This window comes from Melozone crissalis, unplaced genomic scaffold (genome assembly GCF_028551555.1).
Source record: "Melozone crissalis strain CALT ecotype California unplaced genomic scaffold, PUWL_Pcris_2 ptg000042l_1, whole genome shotgun sequence".
Taxonomy (NCBI): domain Eukaryota; kingdom Metazoa; phylum Chordata; class Aves; order Passeriformes; family Passerellidae; genus Melozone; species Melozone crissalis.
This window is the reverse complement of record NW_026535820.1, coordinates 13,392,501-13,415,456: the sequence shown is the minus strand read 5'-3', so window position 1 is coordinate 13,415,456 and position 22,956 is coordinate 13,392,501. Positions and strand designations below refer to the sequence as shown.

The following is a 22,956-nucleotide window of genomic DNA, read 5'->3' as shown; positions in this document are numbered from 1 at the left end:
TGCTGCTCCCAGTTTCATCTTGCAGTGAGATTTTTCATGCTGAAATCCTGTTCCTCCAGTCAATGTTCAGGGATCAACAGTGCCAACTTCCCCTGTTGCTTTTGGAATGAGAGCTACCCCCCATCTGAATGCAATGTCAGGGATAACCAACCCTATGACTTTGTCTGGGACTGATGTCCCTGGTCTTTAGAAAAAGTCTGTTACTGAAATCTGTGCTTTTTGGAGCATGGGATTGGCTCCCAAGGAGCAAACACTGAAAAAAAATGGAATTACTACTTGGAGCCATCTTGTATGCTGCAGCTGTCTTATGAGGAAGGATCTTCCCTGCTCTTTGTAATAACAGCGTTCCAGTGACAGTGAGCCCCACTAAGTGGTTGTGATGTTAAAACATGCTCTGGCTTGGATTTGTAGAAGCACTTCAGAAGTAGAGGGCTGTGGCTTCACAAGGTAGACTTGCAGATTTTTATCAGTCTGTGTGTTCAAGTTACTGCATGCCTTTGCTACATGTATCAGTGACGATTGTTGCATTCACTGAGTACCTCCGCAGGAGCTTCTCAGAACCTGCGCTGCTGATCTGCCCGTGGCAGTAAATGTTGGATGCTCACTACAGCCATTGTGGGTTGGTAATTTAGCCTCCTGCCCCAGCAGCATTGGCACTTGAGGAGGAGGCTTCAGAGCTCTCCTGTGGCTGTCTGGGCCAGAGTTTTCCAGTGATAGGGAATATGGGAGAAGTGTGAACAAACAGTCGCATGACTGACTGAAGGATGCAGGATATGATGCAAGAAAGTAATAGTGATGTGAGCGAGCAGAGTGAAAGGCCTTGGGAATAAAGTCAGTGTCTGAGCAGAAATTGTAGCTATTGTGTTTCATCAACTCCAGAAAGACAGTCTTTCAGGTGGCCTGTGAACTACACAGTGAAAAAAATCAATAAAAGATGATTTTAAAAGATAAAAGATTTTAAAGAAATAATATTTTAAAAGATAAAAGAGCTATAAAAATTTTGGAGTAATGGAGTCAAAACAGTTTATCAAAAATATTATGTATATCCATACATAATATTTGAGAGTTAGATAAGAAAAACATTGTCTTACTGACTTTTAATCTGTTTAATAAAAGGAACAAACCGAAAAACAATCTAAGATACATTAGTAAAAATAAATAAAGTAATAATAAAAATATTTTTTTTCTTCAGGGACCTGTTTTGTTGGGTTTTCTGGATTTTTTGTTTGTTTGTTTGTTTGTTCAGGGATTTTTTGTAGATTAGTATTTAAGTAAATAATTGTTATTTTGCATAACAGGACATTTCTGTCTCCTGCAATTCATAGGGTTAGCTACTTGCTTGGAAATAGACTGACACATTAGCAAACCATTCTAATCATACAAGAACAGGTTGCCTGGAGAAGCTGTGCATGCCCAGTCCCTGGAAGTGTTCAGTGCCAGGTTGGATGGGGCTTTGACCAATGTCATCTAGTGAAAGGTGTTCATGCCCAAGGCAGGGGCATTGAAACTAGATGATCTCTAAAATCCCTGCCAACCCAAACCATTGTGTAGTTCTACAATTCTCAGAATCTGTAACACTTCCATTAAATAAAAATATAACATGAAAAATAATATCTCTGTCATTGTTAGTCAATTTTAGCTGTCCTTGATGAGGACAGACTCAGTTTCATACTGTAATTTTCTTGTACTAGTTCATTTTATTAGTGTCTGAGCTGTAGGAAAATGTTTCAAGCTATTTAAAGTAATGTTAAATAGAGTGAAATAATGCTCCTGTCTTCATTTTGAGCCAGATCTACAAAAGTGGCAGCTTGGATAAGTGAAGCTGGTATATATGCATGGTGGTTGGGGAAAAGAAAGGTTATGAAAGAGCTGCAAAGAGAGTAAAAGCCTTAAGAAAATTTAAATTTAAAAAACAGTGCACCTGTTCCCTGTTATCTGCATTGTTGGAGCTGTTATGGCAAGAAGCTTCATGTGTGAATTCAAGTGTTGTTAAATGTTGAATTTAATTTTATAAAAAGATAAGTGTGTGTGGAGGACGAGGGAGGGGATATGAGAATTCTGAGAATAATTGTTCTGGAAAAAAAAAAAGGTTTTAAATGCTCCGTCCATACATAATAATAGTTATGAAGCTTATTACTTTTAGCACTTGCATACATTTTCTGTGATTAGTAGGAGAGAATGAAACTGGGTTTATGTCTGTTGGCATGTCCTGTAGTGAAAAGAGTGTGTGCCTGGGTGATACTGATGTAATCCTGGGGAAGTAAATTACAGTACTGCATTGGGCAGCAATGGAGAAAATGAAGGTGTTCTTGTACCAATGAGAAGTAGAATAGCAGAAATAGTGAAGGAAGTAAAAAAATAAATCTGACTGACAATGAAAAAATGAGGAAAAAGCCCCAGTTTCTCAATTCAGTGATAAAATCACATAGAATTTGTTTATTTATTAATTTTTCTACCATTTCACTTAATTCTATCATCAGCTAAAGTCCCCCAAATGTTCATCTTTAAAATTTGAATTTTTCTCAGACTTTAGGAGTAAAGTGATTTCAGTAAAATACCAAGACTTAAAAAAAAAATAGTCTGTGTTCTCTCCTTTATAGGGTTTTGTAGACCCTCAAATACAGGGTCTTTGTCTGGGAAATAAAATACTATGTTTACATGATGTTACATTCAGTTTCTTTTTAGAACAAGTTGTACTATGGTCTATCTTGGCTAAAGGAATGTTGTTGAAATTATAAATAATGCTCTTGAAATAAATGAAAAAGAAAACCAATTTGTCATCTGAAATATTTTCTCATTCATTTGATAGTAATATTGCCTATTAGAATTTTCAGAATCGGTTTGAAGTTATCTTGCCCATATTATTACTAGAACAACAGCAATAAAAAAAGTTCTAGATTCTCCCATTGGAGAGATTCTCCTGGGTTCTCCCACTGGAGACTCTAGGTCTGAGGCCATCTTGGGCACAGTGACCACAATATGATGGAGTTCTCAGCAAAGTAAGGAAGGGGTTCACCAAAACTATCTTGGACTTCTGGAGGGCAGACTTCAGCCTGTCCAGGACAGTGGTTCAGAGATCGTCTTGGGAAGCAGCCCTTGAAAACAGAGGGGTCCAGGAAGGTTGGACACGCTTTTAAGAAAGCCTGCTCCCGTGCCTATAAGATTTCTATCCCTAGGTGCTGAAGGATGAGCCATCAGGGAAGACTGGCCTGGCTGAACAGGGAGCTTTGACTGGACTTGGAGAGAAAAAAAAGAGTTTATAAACTTGGGAAATAGGGGCAGAAAACTCAAGAAGAGTACAAGGATGTCATCAGGTTTTGTAGAGGGAAAACTGGATTGGTGAAAACTCAGCTAGAACTCCATGTTGTCACCACTGTGAAACATAATACAAAGTGTTTTTATAAATACACTAACAACAAAAAGAGGGCCAAGGAAAATCTCCATCCTTTATTGGGTGCAAAGGGGAACATTGTAACCAAAGATGAGGAAAAGGCTGAGGCATATTCAATGCCTTCTTTGGCTCAGTCTTCAGCAGAAAGACCCAACACCCTCCAGGCAAGCGGCCTGAGCTTGTAGGGAGGGACACGGAGCAGAACAGTGCCCTGCTGTGATCCAGGAGGGACAGACAGAGCCCTGCTGTGATCCAGGAGGGACAGACAGTGCCCTGCTGGGATCCAGGAGGGACAGACAGTGCCCTGCTGTGATCCAGGAGGGAGCAGCAGTGCCCTGCTGTGATCCAGGAGGGACAGACAGTGCCCTGCTGTGCCAGTTGACACTTACCAGTCTGTGGGGCCAAATGGGATCCACACCAGGGTACTGAGGGAGCTGGTGGAAGAGCCAGGCCACTCTCCAGCATTTGTCACCAGTCCTGGTCAACCAGAGAACTGGAGACTGGCCAGTGTGATGCCCACCTGCAAGAAGGGTTGGAAGGAGGATCTGGGGAACTACAGGCCTGTCAGCCTGATTTCAGTGTCTGGGAAGGCACCATCTTGTGGCCTATGCTGGACAACCAGGGGATCAGGCCCAGATAGAACACATTTAGGAAAGTCACGTCCTGCTTGACCCAGCTGATCACCTTTTTATGACCAGATGACCAGTCTACTGGATGTGGGAAAGACTGTGGATGTTGTCTACCTGGATTTCAGTAAGGCGTTCGATACTGGCTCCCACAGCATTCTTGTGTAGAAACTGTCTGCTCATAGCTTTGATGGGCACACTCTTCACTGGGTTAAAAACTGGCTGGGTGGCTGAGCCCAGAGAGTAGTGCTGAATAGTGTTAAATCCAAATGGTGGCTGGTCACCAGTGGTGTTCCCCCCAGGGCTCAGTTTTGGGGTCAATATCGGAGCCATCCATTTTAGTATCTTTTTAAATTATTTGGATGAGGGAATTGAGTGCTCCCTCAGTGAGTTTGCAGATGATAGCAAGTTGGGTGGGAGTGCTGATCTGCTGGAGGGCAGGGAGGTTCTGCATGGGGATCTGGACAGGCTGGATCAATGGCCTGAGGCCAATGGTGTGAGTGTGAGGTTCAACAAGGCCAGGTGCCAGGTCCTGTGCCTGGGTCACAACAACCCAGGCAGTGCCACAGGCTGGGGCAAGAGTGGCTGGAAAGTGACCCAATGGAAAAAGTAGGAGTGGTGGTTGACAGTGGCTAAACATGAGCCATTGTGTGCCCAGGTGGTCAAAAACGCCAGTGGCACCCTGGCCTGTATCAGAAATCGTGTGGGTAGCAGGATCAGGGCAGTGATCATCCCTCTGTGCTCAGCCCTGGTGAGGCCTCACCTTGAATCCTGTGTTCAGTTCTTGGCCACTGAATCCAGGAAGAACATGGAGGTGATGGAGTGAGATTAGAGAAGGGCAGTGGAGCTGGGGAAGGGTCTGGAGCACAAGTGTGATGAGGAGTTGGTGTTGTTTATCCTGGAGAAAAGGAGGCTCAGGGGGGACATTATCATTCTCTACAGCCACCTGTTTCCCAGGAAACCAGCAGCAGGACGAGAGGAAATGGCCTCGTGCTGCACCAGAGGAGGTTCAGGTTGGACAATGGGAAGAAATTTTTCACTGAAACATATTTAAGCATTGGAATGGACTGCCCAGGAAAATGGTGGAGTCACTATCCCTGAAGTGTTCAGAAATTTCCTGGACATGGCACTCAGTGCTGTGGTCTACTTGACGAGGTGGTGTTTGGTCAAAAGTTGTACTTGAGGAGCTTGGAGGTCTTTTCCAACTTTAGTGATTCTGTGATTCTGATTGTTTCAAAGGTAGAGTATGAAGTCAGTAATTACACCAGAAACCCAAACTGAGGCACTGTAATTTTTCTCTACAGCTAAAATGGATTATTCTTCCATAGATGTAAAATGTATTATTGTCAACTTCTAAAATATTAAATACAAAATTATGTGCCCAAACCCCATAGACGTTGAATTTATCTGCCAGTAGCATTTCCTAAAACTGGCAATTTTTAATCTTATATTTGCTGAGGAGATGTGACTTTGAGAATACTCAGATCTTCATGTGTATCTATGTTGTTTCTCATAGAAAAAGCAAAGAACCCATGACAGAATATACTGTATAACAGCCATGTTTTACCCTCTGTTTCTTTGCTTTTATTGGGTTACGATTACCATCCTCTAAGGTAACAGTCCCTCTGTTCAGTGTATAGTGAGGGGTCTTGGGATAAAAAATGTACAATGATATTAGGGACCTCTGAAAATAGAAGCTTGTCTTGAACTGGAAGCCCAACTTTATGAGACATCTCTGCATTTATATTCCCTGGTAAAATCCTCTGTGATTCCTCTCTGTTGACCAATGACTTTGCTGTGATTCTGGTGTTTGATGATGGTAGTTGCTTGATGTGTGTGGGTGATGGCCATTTCACAATGTAACCTGGTCATTCCAGTCCTGCTTGACTTGGAGGGGTCAGCCAGTCTTGCAGCTTGAAATAATTCCTTTAGGCAGACTCAGGAGTTTAGAACCTTCGCAACAATTGCAGATTATACTGAACAGTTTCGGGTTGTACCCCTGTGGGGAAAGACGTGTTCTGTATTTTGTTTCGAGATCTGATTGCAAACTGTTGATTTAACAATCAGCATTTTGTCTCTTCATGAACTCCAGCCTTGAATTCACTGTTCACTTTTCTCCTTTATAGACTGGAGGTCCTATTGAATTTGTTCACCTGTGCCAAGTGATTGCTCCTATTGGTTTTAATCTCTAAGGAAAATCAGCATCCAGCTGGTAGACAGTTGTACTGATGAGGACCCATTGATTTTTCTCTCCTATACACTTACCATCAATAAGAAATGTCCTTAGCTTTCACAATACTTTTACCCTGCCATAATGTTGCCCTGTTACCTGACTGTCAAGACTGGTCTCAGTTGCTGTTCACGTTGAATGTGGATGTGATTAACAGCCTGATAAAAATGTTTAAGTCAATATTTGAGAAGCCTAGATAAAGATAACACTTTATCATGAGTGCTTTTTAATAATGTGTTCTGTTTGATGTACACCAATGGTAAGGAATTGCTGTTTTTAAAAAAAAACCCTTTTGTATCAAGGGAATTTTTGATTTAGCAGTGTTCAGAAAAGGAGATTTAAGAAAATGCAGTATGTTCATGTTCTGGTTTGGGGGAAAAATAATTCTTCCCTTTTTAACAGAACTTCTGCTTATCGTGTTGGTGGTTTTTTGGTTTGGTTGGTTTTTTTTTTCATTACAGTATTATTTGAAGTATTTTCTTCCATAAGAAGAAGCAAGCAGCATGTAAACAAAACATTCTGTATGCATTTCTCCAAAGTGATAAGCTTTAAAAAAATTATTGCCTTCAGTTTAGGATGGTCAGATTCTTTTTACAAGGTCCCTGGGAAGAGGTGAGCACATAACTTCTCAAATTTTGAAAAAAACTGTTTATACATCTTATACAAATCTAGATGCAGAGCCATTATATACTCTCACTAATCTGCCTGTGTTGTGACAAATGTTTCTTGGTAATAGTGTTAAATAGTGAATTTTCTAAACCTTTAAACAGATGCTACCAAAAATCGATATAAACCAACAATATGGACTTCAATTTTACAATAAATGATGTGCTTAAGAGGACAAGTGTGGGTGGACTTAGGTGATGAGTTGGGGGAAGGGACCATGTGGAAACACTGCTAAGAAGGACTGAACAAATAAGTGACACAAAGTGGATATGAGTTACTGAGCTGTAAAATATTCTCCTATTTTTGAAAATCTTAGATGACTAATTGTCAACCATGCCATATGTAAGTAATGTAGGCTTCCAAACTTGTGGCAATTAAAACTGCTAAGCATCCCACTCCAGCCCTGTGTTATATTCTGTGTACAAGTCAGTACTGAAGACTAATCTCTTATGACATTAATCATCTCATGAGGAGAGACGGAATAAATCGCAGTAGCCCTTCCTCTCTTCACTCACGAAGATAAATGCCATAACACGATGGCTGATCTTCGTTATGACACTAACCATTATATATTTAACAGAGATAGCAAAATCTCACTGACAGCTAACAAAAGAATTCTCTCTTTATACATTCTTTGAGAAGGCTGTATTTCTTTAGTTCAAAAACATGACTTATAGCTATTCTCAGAGCAATTTAAGCAGTAGATCTGGATTGTGCCAGTGAACTGTAGTCTGTACATAATGATGTCATGATTTAGACTAATGAAACCTGATGTGAAGTAATTGTGCAGGCTTTGTAAGGAAAAAAAAGGTGCATAAGATGCAAGGACTCTTAACTCTGCTCTTTTCTATTGTCTGTTTGGACAAGGAGGAATACTCTCTTGTTTAAAATGAACAACACTTCTCCGTCATCCCCAAAATCAAGTCATTGGTTTTGGATCAAAATTTTTCATTTTGTGGAAATTTTAGTTTTGCATTTTCCCTCAGTACTTGAACAGGTGTACTCAGGGAACTTAAAGAACTCTAAGTAGATTTCTATTGTGTCTGTGATTGCAAGGGACTTCTATTTTTTTCAGCTTTATCACTTGCTGCACATCTCTCAGAAATTTAATTCTGTGTTTTCCATGCATTGTAGTCTTTCTTTCTGGGATACAAATACTAAAAAGTTATGTTCTGGATGTCCATTTGCTTATTATTTTGAAGGGTGTATCAACCTGTGAGTGAGGAACAGTCCAGACAAATGAGTTGTGAAATTTATAGACTTCCCTTCTGAGGTTAGGAGGACCAGTGTGACTTATCCTGGTTGTTCACCAAAACAGCAAAATATGCTGTAAATTTCCTGAGCTAGTTTCTTGCCATCTATCCCACACAATTAAAATGGAAGTATAATTTTTATGGTTTTGTGTTTGCTGTCATTAGACATTCTATAAACATTAATATATTAATGGTGCATCAATGGAATCAATGTCAGTTGCAGCATTAAACTTCTCCTTTTAGTGAGCAATTTTACAAGGATGAAATACTTAAAATTGTCAAAACTAATATGTAAGAATATTTATGTAGAATTCATAGTTTAAAATATTTTGTGTTCTATTTTCTCTTCTGTTTTCTCCTGTTTTCTTTTTCGCCTTCTAGAGAACTAAGATCTGTGTCTTTAGGACACTGTCTAACAAGATAAGCTCTGATAGTAAACCAATGGCAAGAAAATCAGCACAACTGTCACTTGCTGTTAAATTTGGTACATTCATGGAGTAGCCAGTAGGAATTTTATTTCTCACATTAAAAGTAACCCTTACAGATTATGCTTGCCTGAGGAAAATAAAGCGATGAAAGCTTCTGAAACAAAGATATATTCATTCCCTCTGTTGATTTTTCTGTAAAGTTTTGCTCTTTGTAATTATTTTTTTATCCTGCTATGCTGAAACATAAGTTATACAGCAAACCTTTCAGTGCCTCAGAAAAATAAAAATCTGTATCATCTTCCAATAGAGAAAACAGCATATATGGAAACAAATATGTTTAAGGTTTGGTGTTTCTTAGTTTTAAAGGGTTTTTTTGTTCCTTTAGTAGTGATGAATGTATTCACACTGATAGGAGTTCTTTCTTAGCTGTAGTGTAAAGGAAGCTGACAGGGCCTGGTATCCATTCAGCTATCCATGTTTTTTGTGCCAAGTAGGTGCCAAAGGAGGATTTTTATCCCTGCCACAATTAGAGGTATTTCAGGAAAATGGCCTGTGTGATCACTGAATGAGTACAGATTTCAGTAACACTTTTGGATGGCAGAGCTTTTTTTTGCTCCTTGTCTCTTCTCTGAAATAATAATTTGTAGTTTTAAAAGTTTTAACTCAAGTTTTCCAGCTTGGTCAGTGCTGGTGAAACTTCTGCTGTAAACTAAGTAGGCAAGAGAATGTGGTCCACAAGCCAGAGGAGGTGTACATCACAATTTGTCCTGTCAGCACGTGAGAGCTGTAGTGTGCTGTCAGCCAGGTGCCAGTGCTGAGCACCTATGCAGCACTTGTGTGCCTGTGTGCAGGTTTGGGGGAACCCTTGGCATGAGCTGAATCTCTATGAATACACTCGTGTTTGAGGGGGTAGAGGGCATAGGAATGTCCTGTAGGCTTGTACTGTGGTAAGGATTAGGGAAGAAAGGTATTTGGGTAGGGATGTGGGCAGGTGGGAGATACACAAGTTAGGGTTATTGCAACATCTCAGAAGATGAGAGTATCAGTTCGAGAGTAGGGAAAGGCTGGGCACAGTGAGAGGCAATGGAGTATTGGAATGGGAAGCAAGGAGAGGAATGGCTTGCATGGCTAAGCAGAACTGGCATTGAACGTGGCACTGTCAGAACTGAGCAGTCATTCTGGGAATCTGGATGCTCCATTGCTTGAACTGAAATCATTGTTAGTAATCCTGCTGCTACCAGTGGAACCCATACTGGGATAGCAAGTTTGACACCATGCTCACTGGGGTATCTTTGATCTTGTTCTTAGAAATCTGATAGGATTCTGTGTGCTCCCTAGGTTCATCCTGCTTGTCACAGAGGTGTTTATGGATCTGTCCTGGCAGAGCCTGTAAGTGAAAGTTCCTGGTTGCTTGGACAGGCTGATTGTGTTAGTAAAGAGAGAAATATAAAGGTTTCCATTTCTTTTAGTATGTTAGACCAGCTCAATAAGTTATTATAATAAGTCAATTGTTCAGAGCTAAACACTTTACCCTACATTTTCTATAGTGATATATGAGATCAGCTAGCAATAGCAGGATGGCACTGCTGTTAAAGCTTGTGCCTTTTAAAGGAATAGCCCAACTGTATGTTAATTTTAACTGAATTGTAATACAATTTCTTTTGAATTCAAAATGTCAAGAGTACAGTTTATCTGGAATTTCTAAAGCTGCCTTTATATCCATTTGAAATATGACATTGTAAATAAATTTTGGAAAGAACAATAAAAGTTTCAGACATCTTGGAACAAGCCTCAAATGTTCCGGTTAAAGCAATGGCATGAACAAAGACATTCAACTTCTTTCTTGCTCTTTTCTTTCATTCAGTATTTTAGGAGATGATGATAATATCTTATGAATCTGGCAGGTTAGCAAAGCTAGATGGTTTCAGACCTACTTGCAAAGTCTGTAGTAGAAATTCTCTTGCAGGAAACACCTGCCCAGTTGTTCCCTATAGTTCACACTAAAGGAGCAGCAAAATGCTTTTCACCAAAATAGAGCTGGGGAAAATTACTTTATGACTGTGCTTTAAACTTTTGAGTTCTGTTGGTCAGTAGCATTACCCCCGAACCTAAAAAAAGTGTGGACTAGCAAGTATGGACAAAACTGATGTTAAAACTTATTATGTTTTGGTATTTTTTTATGTTATGGTATTTTTTTGTATTTTGTGTTTTCGTATTTTATTTTTTGTTATGTTATGTTTTGGTATTTTTTCATGTAATGGTATTTTTTAATGTATTCCTTTGTTATTGATGGGACATCTTTATTCCTTTTCTTGCTTGATGTTTCTTTTCTTGCTTATCTGTAGTGTCAAGTGGATTATAAAGACAAATTCATAGCGTGGAGCATACTGAGAGTGATGTCTTACGAAATGCACCTTCTTCTGCTTAGATCTTATAATTTCCTTATTCTAATTTCAACTGCTCAAAGACAAAAGTCCTACCAGGAGAAATATTATTCCTGTTTCAAGTTCTTTTAATATTTTAGTACCTGGAAACCACTCTTTACCTTTTTTTTGATCACTATCAGCAAGAGTTCTGTGAATACCTGTTTGAGAACTTGTGTTATAATAGGTCGTCGTGCACCTACCCTTATAAACATCCCTCTTTTTCATGCATGTGTTCCATCCTTGCTGTTTTCACCTCTTACCCATCTCTGTACACTTACTTTCTTCACCCCCTCTGTATCCTCCCCTACTCTCCAAAGCGTTTACCCATCTTTCTTCACACAAAGGGCTTTGAACTTTTACCAAGCTGCTGATAATTCCCCAATGACTGAAGCTGTTAATCAAAAATGAACACAAAAGATTTTAGTGGGGCATTTCCCACAATAGAAGTCAGTCCTCCTGTTAACCTCACATAAGCAGCTGTAGAAGACAATGCTTGATTTTTTCCAGGATGCTGTTATTTCTTGTATCCTGCTTGATACTCCATCTTTCAATTCATTAATTTAGTAATGGGTGGCTAGAAAATAATTTATATTTTCTGCTTAGGAGAAAGAAAGTTTTTGGGGGGTTTTGTTTGGTGGTTTTGTTTACTTGTTTGTTTGGTTGGGTTTTTTTGTTCTTTTATTCACCCTGCTGTCTTTGGGCAATAAAGATTGTCCATTGTGTAGTTCAGCCTGACTTGTCTTTTAGTTGATGAGTAAGAGCACTGGGAATAACTGTACTGTTCCTTTTCCTCCTCCTTCCTAGTTTTTAAAAATAATGTTCTAAGGAGAATTGCTTCAGTTTCTGACTAGTGGCTCAGCCTATTACGATAAAATGATCCTGCTTTTTGTCAGCTACCTGACCTTCAGATGCCTGCCAGCAGAATCCAGAAGTGGAAGAAGCTCTGGCTGGTTTCAGATCGTTTAGTCACACAATCAGCTGTGTCAAGCCCACTAGGCTGATCTGCCTGCTGCTTTTGGACCACAATGCAGTATCAAAACACACTTGGTTCTTGTTTAGAAGAATTATTTTCTGTCAGTGTGATAACTGATAGCTGCAGGCAAAGCTTCCCGCTTTCTGCAGGAATGTTTATGGGTGGCAAAAGGGCCAACTCTATGGTTTGACTTTCTTCACTTTGTCCCTCTGCTGTGTTCTCTTCAGTATCTAAAATGCAAATGGTTGAGCAAATCTGATTCAGCTAGTCACAAGCATCTGTACATAAAAATTAAACTAATAATGCCATCAGTTACAGGGAAGTCTTCTTCTGATTTTGTAGGCAAGCTGAACATTCAGGATTTCTCTCTTATGCAAAGCTGCAAGTCTTGACTCTGCAATGGAGTCTTCCTGCTTACAGTTCACTGGAATGTGTTTTTCCCTGGTGTGGCAACTGATTTTTTTGTTGTCAACACACAGACGATGATAGATGCCGTGGTGAGAAAAGGAATTTGTATTTCTTCTTGTTCCAAATAAGTGACATGACTTTTCCAATGAAACTGGGAATACATGTGTTTGTGGCATCTGTGTGATTATTTAATATCTTGGAAGTTTTGAGTTGATACCTGTAGGTTACACAAATACTACAATTTGTCAGGCTGCTACCCTTTGTGGGGGGATTTGATTTCCAATATGCTTGGTATGATCTGACCCTAGTTCTCCTTGAGCTGTTAACCAGGGTTTGAATGAACACTGAAAATGTGTTTTGTGCAGTGACTACTTCTGTTCTCTTTCCGATTGTCCTGATGGGTATCACATTATTTGTCCCAGTTATTTACCGTCTGTCCCCTTTTAAGGCTATGGTTGAATGGCAGGAATAAATAGAGCATATCTGATCCCCTGTGATAGTTGTTGCCGTCAGTGTAAACCATTCTTCTGCCATTGTCCCTCTTTACAAAATGCATTGAAACAGTCATGTTCTTCACGACAGTACTTTGGCATGCTTTAATTTCAGCATTATTAGTCACTGCCCATATATGATACGAGTGTTGGTGGGTGCAGTGGGAGGAAGAAGAAAGATATTTAAAACAAATTACGGCTTCCTCCGCTGGTGTGCATTGCTATGTCTGACCAAGAAGCCTATGACTTAACTATTCCTTCTGCGTTTTGGTATGTTGTTTGCCTTAAGGCACAGTTAGTTATTCAGTTTGAATTTCTAATATTATTTTTAAAAGTCTTAGAAATGCAAAAGGAATTGAAGGCTTTTGGCAGTGTTAGTGGTGAGATACAGAGGCAAGAGATACTAGTGTAATTAACAGTTCAATGTATTCATAAGCTCACAGAATCTTAAATAATATTCTCATGCTGTTTTCCATAACTGAGAGAAGAAAATTATATTACAATGTAAAGGTTTTTACGAGCAATTATTTTTATTTTCTTCTTGCAATAAATGATTAGGCTAAAACTGGGGGAGGGGAGGAGCAAGGGTGAGGGTGTGCAGCATGGCGGGAGGGTCAGAAAAAACTCATCCTTACTAAGGTTCTCTTTTACTTAATCTTTGTTATCATAAAGAAAACTAATTATGTATACAATAACAGGATTTTCAACTTAAGCAGTGTTTAAATCGGAGAATTTATGCTTTTCAGTTAGGGTATGGACAGTTCTTTAAACAGGGTTTAAAGAGTTAGATGAACAGAACTAAATTTGTGGAATATATGAACTGCAGCCCACACTGTGTGTCCAGTGTAGAGCAAATCCACACAATGGGCAATTATTTATTCCAGCACTTTCAGCCTGCCTAACAGTCTGCATTTCAATTTGTCATTATATCCTGAATGCGTTCACTTCATACTGTGGTATTTGAAATCTGCCCTGTGGGTTTCATTAAACTTTCTGTAGTGGTGTTACGCATCCTACTTGTTGGTTTCATTGTTGCTTGGTGAAGATGATCTTCTGTATCCATATGTCTGGCCATTGTTTCCACAACCAGTTCAGTGCAGCTTCCTCAGCACAAACTGCTCTCCCTTCTCCCATTGTCCAGGACAGGGTGACTTCTGATGTTTGCTTAGCTTTATTGTTTCTTTCCCATTATTGTCGAACTCTCATGGTAATACTTGGCACTTTTACTGACGTTATAGAGCAGGATGTGATGTCGTAGAGAAGGGGACAGGGCTACCCAAATTTTCTCAATTGCAGGGAGGAGCTGCCCAGGTGTGCTGAGGGGCCTGTACTCAGGAAGAGAAACAGGGAATCCTCCACAGTGAGTAACCCCGCTTTCAAGTGCACACAGTTTCCTTCATAGCCGTGTCCAGTACAGTGTAGTATCCTCTCCTGTCCTTTCCAGTTTGCCCTTTGGAATGTTCCCAGTTTGGTTCTCTTTTCTCTTTATTTTGGTGGATTCTCATTTTACCTTGTACTTTGTCTTCTTTCTGAAGGTTAAAGTTTCCATTTTTGTCTCTTCACACCATTAATCTTTTCTCATCCTAGTCTTAATCTTTATACGCATTGTCATTTTTCCAATGTGTCATTGTTGTTCTGTCACTAATACATCATATAATTTCTCTTCCCTTGTGTGCAATGGCCCTTTTCCCAGCTCTGTGCAGTTTCTTCAGTCCTTGCTCATTGCTGTACATTTACTCTTTCCAACCTTCTCTTCTTCTCTTCTTTCTCCTTTCAAATCACCTTTTGATTTTCCTTTCCTAATGGATCCCTTTTGAATCTTGCCTACTGATGTACACGAGATGAGCTCAGTTCAGCTCCCTGACCTTTCTAGTGCAACTTTCATCTATACCTTTTCCTTTGTGGAACTGAAAGATAAAGGATAAAAAGCTCACCTGTAACAAAGAATTGGAGGATTTGGTAAACTGGCTGTGAAAGAGAACCGGCAGGAAATCGAACTAAAATGGCAGAAAAGGGCTGAGCTGGTCAAGCTGTAGTGAGTAGGCAGTCTTTGGCTTTAGGTGAGCTGCTGAATTACAGCCCTGGCCAGCACCCTTCACAGTTTGACTTGTGTGATATGATGTGGTGGTGTCTCTAGTTCCTAGTATGCAGGTATCCACACAGTAGTAGCTGCTTTCACAATTGCCATTATTTGGTAGTAACTACTACAGAGAAGCTCAGAATGATTTGAATTAGACCAAACCGATTTCATAGTTACAGAGGGTAGAAATGCAAGTTCTGACTGAGATATATTGGCAAGATGCTCTGGGAAACTTGATTGCTGTGGCCTGTGCCACACCTTTTACTGCTGACTGAAGGGTTTTGTTTTCCAGGGCTATCAGTCTGGCATTTTACAGGAGCAAAAGAGTGGCTGTTTGTTCAACAGCATAAAACTGATAGGGACAAAAAGGAAGTGGAAAATCAGAAAAATTCTTACAAGATGGTTCTATCTGTAAAGAGGACTGAGTTACTTTGGGCTCAATTGGAAAAGGCAAAGGAGTGGAAAACTGAGCTGAACTGGAAAAATATACTGCACTCTGTCATGTAGCATCTTGTGTGCTGTGACTGTTCTGACTACTTCATTTTTCATTGTTTTTAGAATTAAAAGGCATTTTAAAATTGAAACCCCACTGTGTCAATTCTTACAGTAGCTTCTGGTCTACAAATGGAAGGTTTTAGCCAATTTTTCTTCTGAGGTCATGGCAAAGCTAAGTGTAGAATAGTCAAATGACCTCAAAGAATTCTAAAGTAATAAAAACCAAAGAAAGTGCTAGTGGGTATTTTTCCCCTTTTGGCTCTTGTGTTTTATGTATTTCCCCTCATGGTTGAAAGAAAATCTGTCGCTGTTTCATAAAATCAGTTGTGTATTCCAACTCATTTATTTGTAACCTGGAAAGAGTTTTCCCAGGCAGAGCTAACAGATGATGCACAAAAGCAGCAAGTAAATCTTTTTCTTGCTGAAGTTTCCTGGGTTGTATCTGTCCTTCCAACAGACAGAGGACTCCAGTCTCAACACTGTCATTCCCTGCCTTTTACAAATGACTGCATAAAAACTGCATGATCACATAACCTTTCAGATTCACAGGACAGCTGTGTCTTGTCACTTACATTTGTTATTTCTTTCTAGGCATTGGAAAAGTATCCCAACTCACCAATGACTGCAAAACAAATACTGGAAGTCATTCAGAAAGAAGGGTTAAAAGAAACAAGGTCAGTGTTTATATGTTCTGAATTTCTGCTATCTCTGTGAAAATGATCTAGGAATGGTGTATAATCTTTACACAACTTCAAGCGCTGGCTTAATTAATTTCCGGTGTCAAAGTGGGAAATACAGTTGATGGGTATTGATTGTTAGTTCAGGGCTTTTAAAAGGGTTAGTGTCTGTCTTAACTTTGTATGTTACCAAAGGAGTCTGGGCCAGCTCCACTCCAATGGCCTGTCTTTAGAAAGATAGTGCCATTTCCTCAGACAGCCCAGTGCTGCATCTCCTTTTTGCCTAAGGACTGAAGCTCATCAGCTGTGTTACCTCTGCCACTGTGTGCATGGAGAAAGGGCAAGAGGAAACTTGGTGCACTTCTTACTTGGATTTATGGTCTGGCACTTAAATCACTGTTAGGACCTGCTGGTGTTGCCTGTGGTAGCAGAGATTGTGCTGATAAAGGTCTGGGAATGGAAGGAGAAGGAGGTTAGGACGCTGGGAACCAGTCTGCAGAGAATGGATGCAGTAATGGATACAGCAACTCAACTTGCAGCATACTTTGAGTGTAGATTCAAGTGATAATAATTACCCTTTCAGAGGATAGATCTGTTATCCAGAGAGTGTGGAAATCAATGAGTTGTCTTCCATTGCTGCCTGGTTCAGATGTACATGCAGCTTTTTATTCTCAAAGGTGACTGTCTACTTGCTAGGTCCTCTAGTGACCTTCAAGTGAAAACTTGGGCAGAAAGTGAAAACAAGGAAAAACTGGTTGGCTGGTGGGGGTGTCCTACAAGATGCAATTGCCTCTTCTTCAAATATTATAGTAAACGTTTCCAGTTCAATAAATTAATACTTGTTGCTGTCTCAAATCACAAGGAGATCCGTGCTTCTATTTTAATTATATTCTTCCAGTGTGGAACCTAACGTTCAGAACAAGAGAACTTAAAAGTCCATGTAAAGGTGAACCAAAAGTAACCATGGGATATATTTTTACTGAATTCACTGTTGTTCCTAGGAAACAGAACAGAACGCAATCTGTGTGACTGTTTGCACAGCATAACCATGCACTTCATTGTTGGCAGCCTCATAACAAGCTTGTAATAGCTATATTTTGATAAAATTGCAAAAGAGATGGTATGGAAAGTGAAATTGAATTTGCCACCTTTTACAGATTTAAAGTGCTTTAGTTCCTGTTGAGAAATTGCTTTGAGTATATTTGGCAATGATTCCAGGGAAGAAAGGAGATGAAAACTTCAGAAAATGAATGTCCAAACATGTGTTATACTGCAATGATTTGCATACAACAACAACAAAAATGCAAGAAAACACAGTTTTGAAAATCTGTTCTATTAAGATACTGTTGTCACAGCAGTGAATTAATTGCTTTCTTCTTATGTCTTGTGATATGAAGCAATTGCATGGGAGAGGCTCTAACACCTGCTAATATAATTTCTTTGTAATTAAAAAAATTCTTGTTTTCATGATCACTGCATGAATAAAATTTTGAGTGGACAACCTATGGAAAGGGATGAAAGCAATGTTTTATATTTTAAACATAGAAAAAGTCTAAACCCTTTTGAATTGCTGCAGAATGAGTAGTAAGAGAAAGATTCCTTTAAAGAGATTCCAAACTAGATAATCTTTCATTTCTTTAGTTACTGAGAAACTGAAAATTGCAGAGAAATAGGAAAGAAATTCAGATTTGTTCTGATTTTTATTCATAGTATATGCAGGTATATGTGACAGCACAATAGATTGCAGGATACTGTATGTGGTCGTGAGTTCTGGAAAACTCAGAAGGATAAAATTCAATGTTCTTTATACTTGAAACATTTTAATCCTAAAGTCTTTAACCTAAGTATTCTAAATTCTGCAATTGTAAAATGAGAAAATGTTGATTCTGTATTGATTGCTAAGTATTTTAATTTTCATTTAACTTCTGATTTCATGTAAAAATTGCATTTCTGCTGCATTTTAATATTGATTAGGGACAAACTTAGAGTTACCTCAGTAGCTAACTCATTATAGGAGCCAATAAGGAGTTTGACTTCATACACAGATTTGTTGATTGGGCCTCAGCATGCCACTAATGTTAGGTTTTCACAGTAGTTGAATTTAGAGTCTACTGTCCACTTCGTCCCGCTCTGCAATTTCTTTCAGTACCTTCCTGCCAGTTGGTGCCTTTGCTGCTACTAAAGATGGTCTTTGCTGGTCTCTCTGCTGCAGCCAGCTAAGATGAGCAAGGGATGTAAATTTATGGTGTGCAGTCACCTGGCCATAAGCAGCCGAATGGCACTAGCATATTTTATTCTGTATTGATTTGTGTATTCTTCCAAGTCTGAACTTGAGCCAGGAATATGTTACTACTCTAATACACTTTACTTATTCCTTTATACTGATTATCATTGTCAGTAGAACCTTGGCAATTACTACATTAAGTTCTTAAGAAACTCTCCTCTCTACTCTTCCATTTATAGATGAATGAGGTTAATTGTCTTAGTCATTTTTCATATATATTGTAGCATTAATTAATCTGAAGCTTTTTGCTGTGATAGTAAATCTGAAAGACTAATGTATGATTTTCAGCCATCTCATTGTCATTATGTGTAATCTTTAAAAAGACGCTGTCAGACTATTCAGCCTCTTTTTCTTTTTTGCCAGGAAGGCATCAAGTTGCACATTTGTTTTTGTATTACTCATATAATTAAATACAAAAGGATTAAATTACAAATTACAAAGCAGATATATGTTAGAAAATAAACCAAAAAGCTCTACTGATATACCCTGTGAGAGGTTATGCACCTACCTCATTCTTTACATCTTGGGGAAGAAACAACTCATTTTTGTTTCTTAAATATCTTTCCTGTTATGCTTGTTGGTTGTAAAATGGTCAGTAGGCAGGCTGATCTTCTGCTACCTAGAAGGAGTAAAAACTTTTAAGACAAACCTTTCAGGGATGTAGAAAATATATGGCTTTCTTCTGTGGGAGGGAGAAGTATTTACTTAACTCTCATGCTTGTGCTGATGGTGAACAATGTCAGGCCAACACACTTGGACACTGAAATCTCTTTACTAGGAAAACAGACAGCAGCACACTTAAGAGCACAATGCTCTGTATTTTCTGTACTGAAAGCATTTCCCTATCCTGCTGTAAATTTCTGGGCTCACCACCTGCTGTCTGTATACCCTAGCACGAGCTTTTGCTGATTTTGCTGGTGTGACGCAGACTAGTAGTCAGAGAATGATCCACTCTCTCGCCTCAGTGCTCCTTTTCCCCTTGCTGCTGCCTCGCTAGTTGTTCTCCATCTTGCATTTATTTTGTTACTTGTTCTTGTTAAGCTCTAAAATTTCCCCTACTGAATTGTGTTTAGGTTTTCTGCAGACTGTTTCTCAAATTCAGTAAAATTGCTTTAACAATGTACTCCTGTCATCCAGCATGCATGCAGCTTTTCCAAGCTTTAGTGGCATCTGCTTATTAGAACTTGTTTTCTTTGGAAGCATTATATTTCTTTTTTTGCTTATGGAAGTCCATGGGAAACCAAAACTTACTAAGTTGAGCTACATGGTACCTACTGCTGCTTCTCTAGCTATAGAATCTGCTGCTACGTCACAAAGAAGATTTTGATAGATTTGAACTAACTTGTTCTTGAGGCCTATGTATTAGTCAACTTATTATTGCTTATTATGGCTAAATACTTCCAAATTATTTTTATTCCAAATTTTGTGGGAATTTAAATTGAGTTTTTGCATCCCTACTTCTTTGGACCTGTCTTTTAAATTTTTTTAAAGCTAATCACTGAGTGTTTTCCATTCTTTTGGAATCACTGATATCCTCTACAAATTCTCAAAAATTATTATTGATAATTCTAAAGGCTGATCCATTCAGCTTTAATTATCTATGGTGAATTTCAGCACATTTAACTGATGTGAGAATACTTAATTTATTTAATTGTCATCTAATCAATTTTCCCATGTTTGTTCCTGGTGTTGGTTTTAGCAGCTGTCTAATCATATACACATTTCTGATTAGGCATTAGAACTCCTGTGCTTTGAGGGTAAGTGCTCAGTGGAAAGAGCAAGTCAGTTTCCTTTCTGCTGGTGTGCTTAGAGAAATTTCTTTGTGCATGTTGTGTGGGTGAGTTTGAAGTTTAATTTCCTGAAGCCCTTTTTCTTCTTTTTGTGTTCTCTCTTGTTTTCCTAAAAATGACGAATCATCCTTTCATGAATGCTCAGTGTGTTAGCTGCTTTTTCCCCATGGGTTCAAGTCAAGCTAGTACAGTCCCAGAAACTTGCCCGATGCTTTTCTGACCCTTTCTTTTCTCTTGGTTTTGTCCTTTTTTGTCATTACCTGGAAATTGCCGCAGAACTAGCAGAAGTAAGCTGTTTGTTGCATTTTCTTTGGAGCACTGCATCTTTGTGAGGAGTAGGACCACTTGAAGCCCACTTTAAATTATCAGGGAGATAAAAATAAGACAGAAGCTGGTATGACTTAGTTATTTGGATTAAGGAAGAGAGGATTGAATATAGGCATAGTAAATCTTCAACTACACAAAAGAAAGGAAGAGTGAAGGGGTTATCCTGAATGTCTGCTATGGGCAGAACAAGAAATAAGGTCTTTGAATTGGAGTAAGAGAAGATGTCGATTAGAAAGTACAAAGTGTTTTTTTGTTGTTGGTGGTTTTTTTTAACAGGAATTATTAATTCCTCTCCTGAACCATGGAAGAGATGTGAAAGATTGGTAGGTCTCACCACAACCCAGTGTAGCAATGTGTCTGTCAGGAGTTAGGTAGATTTGGTTGATCCTGCCTTGAACTAGGGAAATTAGCTAGTATTTCCCTTGATCCGTGTTTTTCTATTAATTTTTCTGGAACAGTTTTCAGTACTTGGGCCATACACATTGTTTTAGTCCTAGGGGAGAATATCCAGCCAAGCTCTGATAAATGTTTGATGCTAATAACCCTAGATTATGTCTTGGCTTTCTGTAGTTCCCTTTCTCCTGTGCAGGGTGAGGCTGGGAAATTGACTTGTCTGGATAAGATTAAAGCCAAAGATTCTCAGTACAAGTTAAAAGCCAATAAACTTTCAAAATGGGACAAGCTGCTTAGTTTCTTGGAGTACAACTTTAGCCCACAGCTATGCTAGCTATTTGCTTTCCTCCTCCATTAAACTCAGGACTGTGAATGCTGGAATGGGATAATTCCATCGTGTTTTTGCTATTCAGCTGGAGTAATTCATTTCTGTATGGTCAACTAACTTGACCATGACATTATTCTGTTCAGGTAATTCATATAAGAGTTTTTTAAAAGTTGCTTTGTCTTACTCTATTTTCCATCGGAAATAGGAATCTCAAACTTCATTCTCGATGGTTTTTTGTTGATCCTTATTTCACCTATGGGAATCAGAGCATCAGTCGTATCTCCTCTTCTTCCTCTCTTTTTTCCTCTGCATATTTTGCCTTTTGCTTTGCAAGACTAAGCTATCTATTGATTTATTGTTGTGACAGTAGTCTTTCAGAAGACTAAGAGGAGATGCTTGCCACTGGCACTGGCAATAGTGCTGTTTCTTGTGCACTCCACAGTGTTGATAATATTTATCATGAGTGATATCATAACATATTAAGTCTTCTGAGCCTAGGAAAGCAGCACAAAGTATGACCCTAATAAATCTCAAAGACACTCTTACTAGATTTACAGTCTTTGTGCAAAAATATGAAACTAGTGGGTTATCTAGAATTAAACTCACTTTGAACTGCAGAATGGAGTCATCAATGGAATAAAACACACAATCCATGCAGGGTTTGTCTTTAGCTTTGAAGTTAGAGGGGACTCCTGAAAATATTACTGTCACTTGTGAATCCTTTGATCTTTTTGACAGTGTCTCTTTAAGCCTTTGCATACTTCATCCTTAGAGCTATTGACTTAAAAAGAAATCCCTTCTGAATGCTGCTGTTTCTGTAAATAGGCTAAATGAGCTGGCAACTGTCTTCTATTGTTTATCGTTTTCAGGTTCCTTGTTTTATTGTGTGCATATAGGCAGAGAATTTTTTGCTTTCTTTCTCTGTAAAGTCATTCCAAAATGTCAATGTAATTCATAATTATTGTCACAGTTTTTATTTTTCACTTAAAAAAGAAGAAAACCAAATGCCCTGCAATTACCAAACACCCTTAAAAATTCAATTAAAAGAACCACAGTTTTTGTCTTAAGGCTGTGTTTGCCATCAGAAGAGCACAGACAGTTAGGAGGCTTCTGTGGTTGCATATGTCTGATAGAATTTATTTGGGAGCCTCTTCAGCTGAGGGAGTGTATTGTTTTGTCTGAAGGTAGTTATTCCCTGCAATGGACTGAAAGGAAGTCCTGATGGAAAGAGAAGGGAAAAGCTATTCAAATTCTTTTGCCTGGCATTATTAGGTTGATTTTCATGCATCTAGAGATGTGGCTTTTGGCTGTAAAGCAGTGAAAGAAACAAACTTTCAGTACAACCTGTCTTTCTGCATAAATTCACTTCAGACATGTCTTTGAAATGCTGTTCTTTCCAGTGTAGCAACAGACCACCTAATTTGGTAGGCAATTCTGATAGCAGCAATTTGCCAGCTGAAAATCTCAGGCTTGCTCCTTCTTGCCTAGACAATTCCCAGCATTGTTGTGTGGTGCAGTTTAGCCTGGTAAAAACCAGTGGGTTTTCTATATTGCATTCCAGCACTGGAACTGTAACTTGCATAATCATACCTCTGTCACCTCTGTAATAATTTTTTCAGGTTTTGGTAGTGATGTAGCCCTAGAACAGCTAAAGTATTAACTCAAGCCTAAGATCAGGATTGTGAATTCT

The 22,956-nt window shown here is 38.9% G+C and overlaps 1 protein-coding gene across 2 annotated transcripts in view; it reads left to right on the top strand.

The window, feature by feature from the left end:
* Positions 1–22,956, top strand: part of ASXL3 (ASXL transcriptional regulator 3) — a 122,212-nt gene that overhangs the window by 9,674 nt on the left and 89,582 nt on the right. Inside the window, exons 2-3 of one of the 2 annotated variants that reach the window (XM_054284596.1) lie at positions 14,189–14,252; positions 16,059–16,141. In XM_054284596.1, coding sequence (XP_054140571.1) covers positions 16,086–16,141 — 56 coding nt within the window. In that variant the 5' untranslated portion in view covers positions 14,189–14,252; positions 16,059–16,085. The remainder of the gene's footprint in view (positions 1–14,188; positions 14,253–16,058; positions 16,142–22,956) is intronic. The other variant, XM_054284595.1, reaches the window with a different exon arrangement.